The sequence below is a fragment of the Callorhinus ursinus genome, unplaced genomic scaffold, assembly GCF_003265705.2.
Source record: "Callorhinus ursinus isolate GAN/ISIS: 27379988/994484 unplaced genomic scaffold, GSC_fseal_2.0 scaffold8, whole genome shotgun sequence".
Classification (NCBI taxonomy): domain Eukaryota; kingdom Metazoa; phylum Chordata; class Mammalia; order Carnivora; family Otariidae; genus Callorhinus; species Callorhinus ursinus.
In genome coordinates this window covers 9,384,927-9,401,817 of record NW_027397070.1, presented here as the reverse complement: position 1 = coordinate 9,401,817, position 16,891 = coordinate 9,384,927, and the positions used below count along the sequence as shown (strand labels likewise).

Below are 16,891 nucleotides of genomic sequence, written 5' to 3'. Positions count from 1 at the left end.
ACCAGCATGTTCCTAGCTTTACAGTTTGAGGTCATTATAAACTGTAAAACTATAAGGGAAACAAAGCACTAAAATCCAAAATAGCCAAACGTTTTTCTTTGAGTTTAATGGTTTACCAAAGGATCAGTACTGGATCTTTAAAGAATTACTCTTTTAAATTTGAAAACAATCCTAAGAAGGGAAAGAAATAGCTACTCAAAAAAAATTAAAGACTTCATTGAGGTTACCTAAGTGAAACCACTATGTTCCTTTTGCTTTGAGAGAGTAAATACCAGATAGCAAGGGAACTATTTCAAGTGATGGCCTAAGGTAATTCACTTATTCAACAACAGCAACAATAAGCTTCTAATCCTCTAAAACCCAACAGGTTTTCATATTACCAAAACTACTATCCAAATTAGCAATCAAAGAGTGTTACCTGAAAAGAGATCATTGATTAGGCCAAACAAACGGCTGATGGAGGGAAAAACACTAGTGTAGACTTGTACGGCTTTTTCTCATGTATCTTTGATGAATGAATAGGAGGTCAGTTACTGTAGCAATAGGCCCAGTGCTTTACACAAGCAATAAATGACTTTCATTTTAAACAATGACTGAAATATTAAGGTGGCTTAATTTAGAATTCCTACTTCATCTCATTTAAATGAATGAGAGGCAGAAAGGCCTCTGGCTTTCCTTCTATCCATAGGGTCCAGACAGAAAGGGTCACAGACAGGAAGAAAGGGCATCATCTCATTTTGTAACTTAATGCCCGTCTGCTAGTGCAACTACTCTTGGGCCCATTGATATTTAGCATATCATCTAGCTGACTACTCTGCCATACACAGTAACTCCCTCTCTAGGAGAAAGTAATCAAAGCAGGACCCACACTAGGAATATCTGCCTGCTTTCTGTTCCACTTGTGCCCTTCACTGAAAGAAAAAGAGAACAAAGAAGGGACCATGATGGCTCCCTCTCAAGTGTTCAATCTTTGTCCCTTCTATTACAAAAACCATTTCCAAAAGTTTCACTCCTACATCAATTTTTTACTTAATAAAGGGCAACTTTTTTTTTTTATAACTCTATCCTATCAAAATAAATTCTTCTATCCATTACTCCCCACTATACAAAATGTACTTATGTCACTTCTTATCTACAAATAAATGTTCTGTTCATAAACTTGATGACAGTAAAATTGTGCCTTGTGATAGTACAGATTTCACTACTTTGACTGTACTACTGGTATCTGTATTACTCACAAATCTTTGCTTTGTCTTTCATCTACTGCAAGTCACTAATTCACATTTATAATGAGGACCAGGAGAAAAAGAGAAGCTGTTCTAGTTATTTTCCACTTGCTGCACTTGACTCTCTTTTCCCCCACCAAGCTCTGCCTCATTCTCCAACCCCTCTGCCCTGCTCAGTGCCTGGGTAGCTGACCTCTGTGGACTATACCACCTGAGTTTTCTTACCCTCTGGCTTCCAATGGGGATCTGCTAGTAGGAGGTACCTGCAGGATATGAGACCCTGAGAGGAAAAAGAGGCTGCAGTATTATTATGTACCTCATACACCACTCATTCCCTGCCTTGCAGCAGTTCTGGCCTTGGCTAAGTTCCTCTGTGGCCGCAGCTCCCAACAGGCAGACCCTCTTCCATGGCTCTAGCAGTCGCCAGGTTCTACTGACACAGTTCATTCCCAGGCTCCATTAAGCAGAAGGGACAGTAATAACTTCCTACTGTCACTAGTCTCTGGGTACTTCGCCCTCTCTTGCTGGTTTCCTTAATGCTGCCCACACCTCTATTACCATTCCCCTCATTAACTTCATTCTGTTAATTCCTTTTAAGGTATGTCATCTGTTTCCTGCCAGGACCCTGACTAATACAGCATCTGAATACAAATAACTTACTAAAACTCTTCAGTCTCTTGAAAAAGAGAACATGCTTCACATATTCCATGTGACGTATCAACTCTTCACTTAATTCCAAGAGTTAAAATCAAATTCAGATAGTCTTTATATAGTCATGTAGAGAACCTCAGTTAAAGCAAAGGAGGAAAGAAAAAAATTAGGTAACATCTATTAGAATTCAAATACCACCACAGTGCCTATATTTTCAAAATATCCGAGGTACTTATAATGTTCCTCAAAGAGATATTAATCCTCTTCTATTATGGAAGAGCAGATAAGTGTTTGAAAATCCCAAGGGCTCATCAGTATGTCTTAAAAAACCCAGAAGTTAACCCTGGAATCTACAGTATATGTCAACAAGTAATTTAAAAGCTTAACAAACAACAAGCAAAAACCCAACACACTGAATCACTTGGGGAAAAAAGGGGAGGGAGTAAGAAAAATAAAACCAGCAGTGACAACTCTGCCTTTGTCCCTTGACAAGCTCAACAAGAGAAATCCAAAGACTATAATTGGTTATTTCCCATCCTTTATCCTGTCTCTTTTCCGTCTAGCAATTACTACAACTACTAGGTATTTGTAGCATGTAATGATTCAATAGCCCATGTATGCTCAAATTTAAATCATTAGTCACTAATACTGCTGTCAACATATTTATTACTGTTGTTGGTACACAACACTTTTAACACAAAGGACAATTTTTTTTCTTTAAAGTTTCTTCTTATAATGAGCTTGTCATCCATTCGAAGGAACAACAAAAAAAAAATGGAACGCATATAAAGAGTTGCTAATTTGCATTCAGTAAAAGGAACTTTTTGCTTATACAGGTCTGCCTCCATAAATTTTCCAAAAGGATGTCCCTTTCCAAATATAAAACATTTCATTTCATTCTCAACATGGCTTGGAGATATGCAAAGTTGACATAAAGGCTCTTTCTAATTGACAACATCTCACCACCACCCCCACCAAAAAACTCAAAGTAGTTTCTAAAAAATTGTAATACATTTAGATGGAACTTTTACATTATCTTATTTGATCCTTACAGATCTGTGGGGTAGGCAAGTATTCCACCGGTAAGGATAAATAGTCAGAGAGGCAGTTAGCACCTTGCTAAGCATCCCTGCAAGTAAATGAGAGAATTTACTACTGTCTTACAATGGAGCAATGCTAGTGATTCTCCCTAATAATTTGGTACAGAGCCTGTATGTAACCAAATAGCAAGTGTCCACATGCACATTATTTCCCAGACACCAAAACAAAGTTAATATTAAAAGGTATCATCTAGCCACAAGGACATTATATATATAGAACAGGAAAAAGGACAGCATAAATAAATCCCTAAAATGAAAGTATTTTTCTCTCAAAGAATGAAATAAAATGCCTGTTTTTAATAAATGCCTTTTTAAACTTATACAGAAAAACCACCTGGGTAAAAGCAGTTGGGGTGGAGGAGATCACAAGACTGAGCTAGCAGGATGGTAAGAAAGATAAGGAGGCACAAATCTGTTTATATAAAAGGTGATAACTAGTCAACTAGTTTTATTATTTATTCAATCAATATTAATTACATAAGCCACTGTCCAAGGTACCCTAAGAAATACTATGATGAATAGGAAAAAGTTCTGTATTCAAGTAGCTTACATCCCAGTTGAGAAGATAAAACACTCATTCACTGATCCAACATTTCCTGAGTGGTTACAGGAAGGCACGGAGTTTGGCACTGTGAGAAATACAAGGACGAATTAAACAAATCCTCAGCCCTCCAGGGAGTAACAGTCTGAAGAAAACACAGCTTTGCAGGCTATAAATGGAGAACATTAGAAGTGCTATAGGAGTGGTCTAAATGAAATGCTACGTGAATTCCAAAGACGAAGAAATGATTCCCAAGTAGGAATTTGAGGAAGATGACAGGGAGTAGACATTTGAAATAAAGGGTATGCAGGATCTGGGTATCCACTGATTAGAGAAGAAAGATAGTCTAAGTGAGGGTCAAATATATAAAAAGACAGAAACTTTGGGAAGTAAAGGGAGAATAGAGGGGGCAGTGAGTACCTAAGGGTTTTGGGAGGGGACTCCCAGGTTATGTGAAGGAGTTTAGGAGGAAGGAGAGGGAAGTCAAATCACAGAGGGGGCTCAAATGGGAGTTTAAAAAGCTTATATGGTTTATGGAATATGGGACATAAGAAAAGGTAGAACACAGAGTATCTTAAAAGAGTTCTAAAGTCAATGATAAGAGGAAAGGAAAATTGGGTTCATAATTAGAGAAGAGATAATTCATTTAGGCCTAGAAAGAATGATATGGATCTGATAGGCTGTTCCGGATAATATAAACTGATGAAAGCCATGATTCAAACCAGTTCAGCCACTCATTGGTTGGTACCCTTCCTGGGAGATAGCCCAAACCTGAGGAACTAAGCCTTTAACACACACGCACGCATAAACACACACACACAATCACATGTATCTCCCTCCCACCCTACACACATCATTTTGGTAGGATACTTTTATTGCTGGATTTTTTTTCTAAGTATAAAATTAATAGATGTTCAGTGCTGAAAATCTAGTCTTTTCATTGCTGTTAATTTTAATATTGACATAATGACCCATAGTATGAATGTACTAACACTGATAGTTGCAATTCTATACTGAGAGCCAGTGTTCCTAGAAACTAGCTGTCCAAGACCAGTATGATCAGCCCAAAGATGATATTGGTCTTTCCAAGAATCATTTGGGGCTCTACTCCTAAAGGTCAAAGGAGACTGCTTCTAGACTATCTCCAGACCTTCCCTGGAATATATGAGTTAAAGAAGCCCAAAGCAATCTCTCAGGAATCAAAACAGAAACAAAACTGAACATAGTAAACATTAATACAGACTGTTAGTTGGATACTTGTCACATAGGGGTGCACAGGTTTAGGCACATTCATGAACAAATTTATTTTTATCAGGGAATAATTAGGCTAATTTCAACCTAATGAGTTTGAATGGACTAGAATTAAACTCAGAAAATCACTAAGTCAAATTTTGTTGGGCTTTGTATTAGAACAGCTTTAAGTACAGGTTGAGAGCATGAGCTTTAAACACAATCAGAACTGATATGAGCCTCAGCTATGAACTACTGTAACTGTGTGACCTTGGGAAAGCTGCTTAACTCTTCAAAGATTTAAGAAAATAAGGATAATACCTGTGATAATTAAATAGAAAAATTAATATATGAAAGACTGTCCTTAAATGGCAGTTTATTAATAATGGGCAATTATCATGGTGCCTACTTATACAGAAAGATGTCTTTAAAAAATTAGTGCTTTCCATTTACTTTTTAAAATGATAAATATATACATGCTCATTAAAGAAAATTTAGAAAATACTAATAAATAATAATTTTACTTCCATAGTCCAGAAATCACTAAGTTTATGAATTTTCAAAAGCATCTTTAGTACCTGGCCCTATTTTTTTTTAATGCATCACTTTTTTTTTTAATGGGAAGTAAAATATATGTTATGTTTCTATAATAGAATAATGAACACCCGAAGTTTCATTTTCTGATTTCTTCCCCTTAGGCTGAGAAAAAGCAAAGCAAACAAGGTATGGTGCTATCCTGAATGCTCTACAACGTATCATATTTATTTATTTATTTATTTATTTATTTAAGATTTTATTTATTTATTTGAGAGAGAGAGAGAGAGAATGAGAGATAGAAAGCACGAGAGGGAAGAGGGTCAGAGGGAGAAGCAGACTCCCTGCTGATCAGGGAGCCTGATGTGGGACTTGATCCTGGGACTCCAGGATCATGACCTGAGCCGAAGGCAAGTCGCTTAACCAACTGAGCCACCCAGGCGCCCTACAACGTATCATATTTAATCTTTTTTTTTTTTTTTTTAGAGACCAAGAGAGAGCACACGGGGGCGGGGCAGAGGGAGAGAGGAGAGAGAATCTGCGATCATGACCTGAGCTGCAATCAAGAGTCAAGACACTTAACAGACTGAACCACCCAGGCACCCCTCATATTTACTCTTTAAAGCTCATCTCCATCAGTGTTTTATAATTCCCCTCAAATCCATGATCTCTTTGTCCTGTGAGAGCCCTGATATCATGGGGTTTAGATTTCTCATATCGCACTTTTCACACTGAATCGTACTTCTTTTCTTAGCAGCCATTTGCCGCCCCCCCCTGCCCTTCCCCTTGTTCTATCTTCTAGAGCTGGGGCTTCTAACCTAAGAACTGTGGGCTTCCTGAAATGACACATTAAAATAGTATTTCTGTAGATACAAATACATCTCCCTGGGGAGAACCCATATATTAATCAATCTCAAAAAAGTTCTGAGTATCACAGAACTCTGGTCTAGGGAAAATAACTGTGACTTAATTACCCCTGGATCTTCTATAGTGCTTAGCATCTATATTTATATGAATAAATATTTGTTGATCTAAAATTTTATTATTGAAGCATAAAGTCAATACTGAATATGTAAAATTTATCTATCCTTTAAAATATATTTTCCTCATATATTTTTCTCATTCCTCATTTCCTCATCTTAACATAAAAAATACTGTTTCTGAAAGAATGGTGGTTATCAGGATTTAGCAAGAAGAGGAAATGAAGAGTTATTGTTTAACAGATAGAGTTTCAGTTTGGGAAGATGAGAAAGTTCTGGAGTTGGATGGTGGTGATGGTTGCACAACAATATGAATGTACTCAATACTACTGAACTGTTATGTTTTACCACCACTACAACAAAAAAATGCTGCTTTTTATTATCATATGATATTAATGACCTATTTATTACAGGGCAGACTCTTCATCAAAGGAAAGGAATAAAGAAATATTACTGGTTAAATTTTAGCATATAAGAAAGAAGCAAATCTTTTTTTTTTTTAAATATGTGATATATCTTTTGCCTTGAGTGTTTTTATTTATTTATTTATTTTGACAGAGAGAGACACAGCGAGAGAGGGAACACAAGCAGGGGGAGTGGGAGAGGGAGAAGCAGGCTCCCCGCCGAGCAGGGAGCCCGATGCGGGGCTCGATCCCAGGACCTCGGGCCCATGACCTGAGCCGAAGGCAGATGCTCAACTGACTGAGCCACCCAGGTGCCCCGAAAGAAGCAAATCTTAACCTCAATCTATACATTGTTGGTTTTAGAGTATAAGCACAAATAAAAATAGGGTGATATAATCATAAATCCTATCCAAATAGTGGGGCTGTTATCTGACTAAATAAAGGTAAATTGCTTGGGGCTATCAGTTTATCTGTGTGAAGTAAATTTCACTTTTTCAATGTACCAAGTCACAATTCAGGGAACAGATGATAATTTAGCCCAATTCTATCAATATATTATACACATAAATAATGTAAGCATTTTGGAAGTCTGCAACAGGCATTTCAAGGTGCCAGGAGCACATTTTATTCAATAAACTTTTAGTGAGTATTCTTAGGATTCAGAGATACACAAGTCTGAAAACTACTTAAAAAAACCAAAAGCAGACTATCTAGTACACTGATTACAAAAACGATGTATTCAACTACTTTCCTATGTCATTTCAATTTACTCCCATCTCATACTTTCCAGCTTGCTTCACCAAAGAAAAAGTCTCAAACTCAAATAAGGTAACAAATATATTTAAATATCTAAAATATTCATGTTACTGCCCTTTGGGGCAGCCTGAAAAAAAAATCATTTTCATGATGCTATATTGATATTTCCAATCAATGTGTATAATTTATCAAAAATCTAGATTCTAAACCTTTTGATGATTAAATGTCAGTAATATTTCTTGGTTATTTATTACCCATAGATAACTGATTTGTAATGACATTTTAAAATTCCATTACTGGGGCGCCTGGGTGGCTCAGTCGGTAAACGTCTGCCTTTGGCTCGGGTCATGATCCCAGGGTCCTGGGACTGAGCCCCGCATTGGGCTCCCTGCTCAGCGGGAAGCCTGCTTCTCCCTCTCCCACTCCCCCTGCTTGTGTTCCCTCTCTCGCTGTGTCTCCCTCTGTCAAATAAATAAATAAAATCTTAAAAAAAAATTCCATTATTTCCCCAAAGTCCTTATATATAAGAGAGATTTACAATTATTTCTCCACTGGAATTTAGGAAAATCCTTGGAAACAGATTCAACACAAAAGCTAACTACTGATATTTAAATTCTGTATCACAGAAAAGATATCTACTACCATAATGAAGTATTGTGTAGTTGATGTAAGCTCATATGTTTATTGCCCTCTTAAGGTTAACATTAAATAATCAGCTGAATATAAAATTTTCCCATACTCATATTTACCAAAAAGCCAAATTTTCCTAATATTTACTTATATTCAGTATTTACTGAATAAATATTTACTGAGTGCCTTCCATGTAGCAGTCACTGCAGGTGACTGTGAACCAAACAGCCATGTTCTACCTAAACAATATTTAAGTGTTATTGTTTTTCTAGAACACAGATTTATATCACCACCTTTTCAAAATGTCTTTACGTTTTTGTAAACACACTCAGTCTGGTAATATTTTGAAAATTTTAATTTATGAATCTGATCCCTAAATAAAAATTTATAAATAACGGTTTTGTAAGACATAAAAATGTTTGCCTGTCATAGAGTTTGTTTTTCTATATGGCAATAGCAAAATAACAAAGACAGCACAAATTACTTTAAAGTTTAAGATTACCTGAAATGGGAATATGCTGTGAGACTGATATCTGCACATCTCCAGTTCCTGGTGGCATGTCAACAACTAAATAGTCGAGTTGGCCCCAATCTACCTACAAACCAAGATGACACAAATAACATCACTGTATAACAATTACAGTGAATAGTGATATAAATAAAAATAAGTGTGTTAATAACAAAATCCAAAATAACAGCTTTCACTTAAGCCATTACTGTCAGGGACTGTGCTGAAGACTAAGGATAAGTGAATAAGTAAGAGACACTTTCTGGCTCCAGCAGACCTTCTTTGAATGAAATGGTTAAATTTCTGAATGACCACTCCTCTCTTGCCCCAACTCCCAACACATACACACACAAAACACACACACACACACGCTAAAGGTGAACCCATTCCACAGTGGGCTTCTATGCAGAACAATACTTTATTTTCTTTAAATTTTTTTATTGTTATGTTAATCACCATACATTACATCATTAGTTTTTGATGTAGTGTTCCATAATTCACTGTTTGTGCATAAAACCTAGTGCTCCACGCAGAACATGCCCTCTTTAATACCCATCACCAGGCTAACCCATCCTCCCACCCCCCTTCCCTCTAGAACCCTCAGTTTGTTTTTCAGAGTCCATCATCTCTCATGGTTCATCTCCCCCACCGATTTACTCCCCTTCATTCTTCCCCTCCTGCTATCTTCTTCTTCTTTTTTTTTTCTTAACATATATTGCATTATTTGTTTCAGAGGTACAGATCTGTGATTCAACAGTCTTGCACAATTCACAGCACTTACCATAGCACATACCCTCCCCAATGTCTATCACCCAGCCACCCCGTCCCTCCCGCCCCCCCACCATTCCAGCAACCCTGTTTGTTTCCTGAGATAAAGAATTCCTCATATCAATGAGGTCATATGATACATGTCTTTCTCTGATTGACTTATTTCGCTCAGCATAACACCCTCCAGTTCATCCACGTCGTTGCAAATGGCAAGATCCCATTCCTTTTGATGGTTGTATAATATTCCATTGTGTATATATACCACATCTGAATGCCGATGATATGATACTTTATGTGGAAAATCCAAAAGACTCCACCCCAAAACTGCTAGAACTCATACAGGAATTCAGTGAAGTGGCAGGATATAAAATCAATGCACAGAAATCAGTGGCATTCCTATACACCAACAACAAGACAGAAGGGAGACAAATTAAGGAGTTGATCCCATTTACAATTGCACCCAAAATCATAAGATACCTAGGAATAAATCTAACCAAAGAGGCAAAGGATCTGTACTCAGAAAACTATAAAATACTCAATACTTTATTTTCATTGGGAATAGCCTAGGAAGGCTTTAGCTTTGTGTCCTTGGGTTTTTTTGGTAAAGCATTTCCTATGGCAGACCCTAATATAATTTTTAAAAGTTTATTACTTTTCCTTCATAAAACACATCAATAATGATAACCAAAGCTTATTAAGAAAAATTTAGAAACATAACTAGACTTCTAATACTATTAACATTTTGATTATTTTGATTATTTCTTTCCAGGCTTCTCAGTATCTATACCTAGAAAATTCAGCTATATTACCAAGTTCTTAAGGCTCAGCCTTAAGGCTCAGGCTCAATTTAGATAGGTCTTAAGGGTTCCTCAGACTCTTTTCTCCTTAGATGACTCCTCCCTCTGAGTACACAGTCTCAGTGAATAGCCCTATGTTCTTCTCATTTGCCTAAGGTGGAAGCTTGGAATCATACTGAACTCTTCCCTTTCCCTCACTAGCCCCAATCACTTATTTGGCCTTCTAAAAATCTCTCAAGTGTATCTACTTCTCTCTGCCCATTGCCAAGAACCCAATGGAGACCACAACCATCTATCACGAAAGCCTCCCACCAAACAGTCTCTCTGCTTTGACACTGCCCATTGTCTATTCCTTTTTTTTTTTAAGATTTTATTTATTTATTTGACAGAGAGAGACACAGTGAGAGAGGGAACACAAGCAGGGGGAGTGGGAGAGGGAGAAGCAGGCTTCCTGGTGAGCAGGGAGCCTGACGCGGGACTTGATCCCAGGACCCTGGGATCATGACCTGAGCCGAAGGCAGACGCTTAACAACTGAGCCACCCAGGTGCCCTATCCAGTCTATTCCTAACACCACTGAAAAATGGTCCATCTAAAATGCAAGTCTGATAGTGCCACTTTTTTGTTTAAAATTCTTCTATTGCTTTTAGGATAAAGTCTGAGCTTAAGCTCCAGAACACTCTGCCTGGTGGTCTTCACCTGCTAATTCATCCTCATTTTTCAGATCCCAGCTTGAAATTCACTTCCCTTAACTTCCATTAGATTAGATATGGTGTTCCTACTAGGAACTTCTCCTAATCATTCATTCATTCATTCCCCCACAGAATGTTTCCGTACCTACTACATATTAGGCATTAGCTAGGTACTGACAAGTAAATGGTACCATGGTCTCTAGCCGCACAGAATTTATAATATAGAAGGAGACAGATATTAAGCACATAATGAAATAACCTCTGCAAAGGAAAGAGGTTAGTAAATGTAAGCAAGTGAAAGAAAATCAACATAGCTAGAGAGCAATAATTCATTCATCTATTAACACATATATTTAACACATATTTATTGAGAATTGATTAGGTACCAGGCACTGTTCCAGGTGATGGGGATAGAGCAGTGGACAAAACAAAGTCCCAGCCATTCCACAGCCACTGTGGAAGGAGTGAGGGAGTCAGGCAGACAAACAGAAAGACAAATCAGAGGGTATAAAGTGCTATGAAGAAAACAAGTATCCTTTACTATACAAAATTACTTGGTTCCTAATTCAGATATACAGATCAAATAGCAAGAGATATTTTAAAAATCTCTTTAATTTCTGAATTTGATAGCAAGTAGTAAGAGTTCAGATAGCAAAGGATTTATCAAAAAATTTCTTTTTTAAAGATTTTGTTATTTATTTGAGAGAGAGAGAGCGAGAGCACAAGCAGGGGGAGGGGCAGAGGGACAAGCAGAATCCCTGCTGAGCAGGGAACCCGACAACACGGGGCTCCATCCCAGGACCCTGAGATCATGACAAGAGCTGAAGGCAGATGCTTAACTGACTGAGCCACCCAAGTGCCCCAAGAATTTCTTTTAATCTCTTTGATTCCCAAAATCAAATGGTAAAGATATGCTTGACCAGTAGGGAAAAAGAACAGAATGGTAGAAGATACTACTTTTTTAAACTGAGTGAAGTCAGAAAATAACTGAAGCAGTAGACTGAAGGAAAAAAGCTTTCCAGGAAGAAGCAATTGCAAGTGCAAAAAAGGTTCTAACCAGTGGGGATCTGCTTGGCAAATTCGAGGAATAGCTAGGAAGTCAGTACAGCATTTCTAAAACAGCACCCCCACCCCAAACATCAATCTCTCTCCTCTGACTTTGTTTTTCTTCAAAACATTTACCAGTACCTGACATTATATATTTACTTGTCTTTTAGGAATTTTATGATATTTCTCAAACACAAGTATTTGATACTGATTGAATGACACATTTTAAAACAATGATGAAATGATGAACATAAAGCAGTTTATTTTCAATTTAGGGTTCCTTGGTTTGAAAAATAGTTACCCCAAACCTACCCAGGGCCATCATCTATGAAACTATCTACAAAAAATATTAAGGATACTTTTCATTTTATATCCTCTGCACTGAAACCCTTAGCACTGGCAGACTGACAAGTCTCTTTGTTTCAGAGAACATCAAATGATTTTGCCAACAATTTATCATTGTTGTTCCCTGGCACTTAATCATATTTTTCACAGTGGCTCCAACTTTTTATTTCTTTAAAGAGAACTACTATTAGAGTTCCGAGGAACTAAAAATACTTCACTGTTAAGACAATTTCAAATGACTCTTAAATTGCATTTAAACTAAAAAATGATTCTGGCCCAGCACCTTGATCACACACAGTAGGCATTCCACAGAGGCATGCCGACTTGAACTAAAGTAAGTATGTGAATTCTAGTCTTACAGCAGTCACTAATACTAACACTGCAATATACTGGCTGCCAGCAAGTTCCAGTTCTCTTGTAAAAGAGTCAGCAAAGCATTGATTTTAGAGTCATTTGGGTATTCTCTAGATTCTACTTAGTTTGTTTATTCTTCTAAGTTGTGTGTTAGTAAATGCAGGTAAATAAGTACTAGCAAAACACTCAGGTACCTCATTTAGTAAAAACCAGTGGCAGATCCCACTGGGATTTTGTGTGGCCTAAAGATATACAGTTTGTGTGATCCTTTCTAAGAATAAGAACACAAAATTATGAAGGCACAATTTGGTACAAAAGTAAATATTTATTTAGAATGTGACAAGAAATCACCCTAAAACGCTGAAGCTGTAGAGATTCAAGTTCCTTTCTCTGAGATCTCTTGAGCAACATAAATGTTTACATAGAAATGCTTCCTGACTGCAACCTGCTTCCTCTCTCCACCTGGAACATTCTACAACTTCCAGAATCCCACAGGAAACCAAGTGAGCATGGAACCTGGAATTTAAACTTCATTAGCCTCATGGTAACCTCACCTCCGGTAAAACCCTCTCAGGCTCCAGACTAAAAGGATCCCATCAGGACAGAGTAAATCAGTCTAGAAGTAGAGTTACCAAGGTAGTTCAGAGATGCCCTATGGATGAAGAGGCGGCACTACAGCCAAATTCAGCAATGTGGTTAGGGAGTCAAACATGTGCATCAAATCTGAAGTGGGAAGTGCCTGGGTGGCTCAGTCGGTTAGGCTTCCAACACTTGGTTTTCGTTCAGGTCATGATCTCAGGGTCATGGGACTGGGGCTCAGCAATGAGTCTGCTCGAGCTTCTTTCTCCTCCCTCTCCCTTCCCCTCTGCTTCTTCCCCTGCTCGTGCTTAAGTGCACTCTCTTTCTCTCTCTAAAACAAATAAATGAATGAATGAATGAATAAATAAATAAATAAAATCTTTAAAAAATAATCTGAAAGGGAACATAAACAGCATAATGGGAGGATCAAAAACAATGCCAGTGGTCAGAAGGATAGGGTGAGGTACAGATCAGGGGTAACAGTTCAGACCTGAGTCAGCTGAGAGAGGCTCTGTAAAAGATGTCTCTTTTATACCGTAACATACAACCTCTAAAGGGTTTGAGATAATAGGATTTTGGTATCCAAATATAATGCTGCCACTGAGCTTTTGTCCAAAGCCATTTAAATAACATTAGAACATTATTTTTTCCACCTGTCCTATAGATACACATGCAGTTGTGCACTGTTACAACATCACCACTTAAATTATTGCCCTTCTTTTATTGCTCTTTCACTTTGTTTACTAAGATATCCAACACCTGAAAGTTATGCCACCAGGAATAATTACTAAATCTGTGTTAAGTTATTTTCATTTCTTTTTTTGGGGGGGTCAACCTTATGAAGGGAAACTGTTCCCAACTAGCACTGATTGGGGTCATTTTAGGCTGACAGGCCTTCTCCGAACAATAGTTTATATTTTATTTTTAAAATACTGCCTGATGCTCAGAAAGTAACTCAAAAACTGGAATAAAGGCAATTCCCTCCTTTCTGAGGAGATAAAAGTGTATCTTCTATTTGGGCAGATAAAGTAATTTATCTTTTTCAGGACATTAGTTATGAAGAGTGTGATGCTACGAACGAGAAAAGAACATAGGCCACTTTCTTCCATGGACACTTCTGTTAAGAAGCTGACTGAAGCCACAACAATCGGGCCTCGCTCTAGAGGACACTGGGAGCACAAGTGCAGAGAGGCTGAGCTATAAATGTGAAAAGAAAGGGCCCAGAGATGCATTCCATTTTTGGCTTCTTAGCTGGCTCAAGCAGTTTACCACAGTCAGCCTCTATGATAGCAGTTTCCATCATCATCACTAAACAGGCCACATTTAAGCACCATAGGGTCAACATATGCTTCTCCAAAGTAAGGTGAAGTGTCCCAGAATGCTTAGGTCTGCTAGCAAGGCCAATATGAGCCGGATGAAAATAACATCAGTGGGGTAGACCCTGGGCCCTGTGGAATCAGGGAGGAAAATCATTGCCAAGAAAGAGAGGAAGAGCTATAGCCTCCTGGAGGCAAAGTAGTGGCCAAGAAGAATTAAATTCCTAAGGGCAAGAAAAGGGTGTAACTAAAGAACAAAGAGAGAAATCATAAAGCAGGAGAAATGAGACAAAATCTAGACTGAATAATTAAAAGTGGGCTGCATCCAGGCAGCCCATTTATATGGTGCTTGTTCCATAAGTGATAAGGTCAATTCTTAAAGGAAGTTGAGCTGGGCCAGACACTGCCTCTTTCCTTCCAGTCTGCTCTTAATTACTTACTGAAGAGTTGGTTTTGACTCTTATGCCTACTTTGACTCATAATTACTAGATCTCAAGGTGGTGTCCCTGTGTCTGATTCTGGCCATATACCTGTTGCTACTTCTGTCCTATGCCTAAGTTCTTCCATCTGTCTCTGATTTCCTAGTTCTCCAACTCTAGTCAGGCACAGTCGTATCCAAATAGCAAACAGAACAGTACTTTTGCTTTGCTTGGAATCCCAGACATGAAACCATGCCACTACTAGGATAGGAGATGCAGCAAACCTTGTCTCAGGCCCATGGACAAATTAATTTGTCAAGCAAATTACCAAGCTCCTAGGATTTTCAATTCAACTAACTTCCAGGTTTTTAATGGGTCTTCAAGTTCTAAAAATTCTAGTGTACTTATTTTTTTATATATAACTATCCCCCCAACTTCAATGTAAGCTCCCTGAAGGAACAGTCTATCCTTTATTAATCTCTGGACTCCCTCTCCACATCCAGTCTCCTCCATAATGCCTACCCAGTGTTCCATCAACATCCACTGAGGGATTCTATGAGTCATGGTGCCCTTTACAATTTTATACTACTAAAATTACAATTTTGCCATGCGAGGCACCTTTTATATACAATATAAATCTAAAATAGAACATAAAGTGGTTCTCTTTAAATCTGAACCATATTTTTTGTTCTGCCGAGTGGCCTATTCATAAAATCATACAATATTTTGTTTTGGTTGCAAGAAGAAAATTACTACAAAAGTGAAATTATTTAGATATAAATACTACAAAAAAATCTGAATAGCAAAAGATTTCTATTTGAGTTGATGGCTTACTGAATTGTGGAAAGAAAAGATAAAAGAAAATATAATAAACTTAACCATGAAGATTGTTTTGATAAGACAGCTGACCTAATTATAAAATGAGAACAAATTATTCAAGTTATAATGATATAAATGTTTTCCCTAATATATTCTTATCTTTCAGATGATAAAGTTCTCTAATCCATTTTCAAATATGTTCCTTTCTATAGGAAAAGGTGTATGTGTATGTGTATGTGTGTGTGTGGGGGGATACCTGAATAAATCCCTCCAAAGGTACTACCAACCCAAGCGATAGCAGTAGGTTCTGAGAGTGAAGAGAAGAGAAACTTTACTCTTCATCTTTGCCTTTATCATCATCTCCCTTTTTCTCAGTTGTTCTAACAGAGGTGTAGGGCAGACCAGCCCTGACAACCCGGAGACAGCCTCAATTCCTGGAGACAGCATCAATTCACGGAGGACTTCTTGTCCTAAAGTGGATATATGGGGGGCGCCTGGGTGGCTCAGTCGGTTAAGTGACTGCCTTCGGCTCAGGTCATGATCCTGGAGTCCTGGGATCGAGTCCCGCATCGGGCTCCCTGCTCAGTGGGGAGTGTGCTTCTCCCTCTGACCCTCCCCCCTCTCGTGTGTTCTCTCTCTCTCATTCTCTCTCTCAAATAAATAAATAAAATCTTTAAAAAAAAATAAAAGTGGATATATGGGTCAATCTTTGGTAACTCTACCTAGTTTCTGAAATAATATTTAAAAGATTATCCAATTCCCAGGCCACTCCACAGATGCCCATGTAAATCCATACTACAGCTGAAAGAGTAAAACCTCACAACCTAACTTTTTGTTTCCACAAAAGTAACAGTATTTTAGTTCATTATGGGAACATCTCTCTTAAGTTCTCAAGAGTCCTGCTGTAGGCCAACTGCTTATACATACAGATGTTCATAACCTAGGAACAGAAGTTAGTGAAGGACAGGCCTGGTACCCCCCCAAAAAACTAAAATATTATAAACCTGAGAATCAAGATATTTTATTTTTAAAAAATTGCTAAAAAAAAAATTAAAACTTTTCCTATATACCCAAAGGCTGGAACCTCAGAATTTTTTTAAGTAGGAGTAATAAATCACTTTATTAACCTAATTTGGGATAGTTTATAAAATATATTTAGACATGTAGTACTTTCCTTAATATGGAAAACTATAAAAC

The 16,891-nt window shown here is 37.7% G+C and overlaps 1 protein-coding gene across 8 annotated transcripts in view; it reads right to left on the bottom strand.

Annotated features, from left to right (window-relative positions):
• The window catches only part of NUBPL (NUBP iron-sulfur cluster assembly factor, mitochondrial), a 284,107-nt gene that overhangs the window by 115,111 nt on the left and 152,105 nt on the right, over positions 1-16,891 (bottom strand). For all 8 annotated transcript variants that reach the window (XM_073895058.1, XM_073895054.1, XM_073895055.1 and 5 more), the window contains exon 7: positions 8,555-8,648. In XM_073895058.1, coding sequence (XP_073751159.1) covers positions 8,555-8,648 — 94 coding nt within the window. The remainder of the gene's footprint in view (positions 1-8,554; positions 8,649-16,891) is intronic.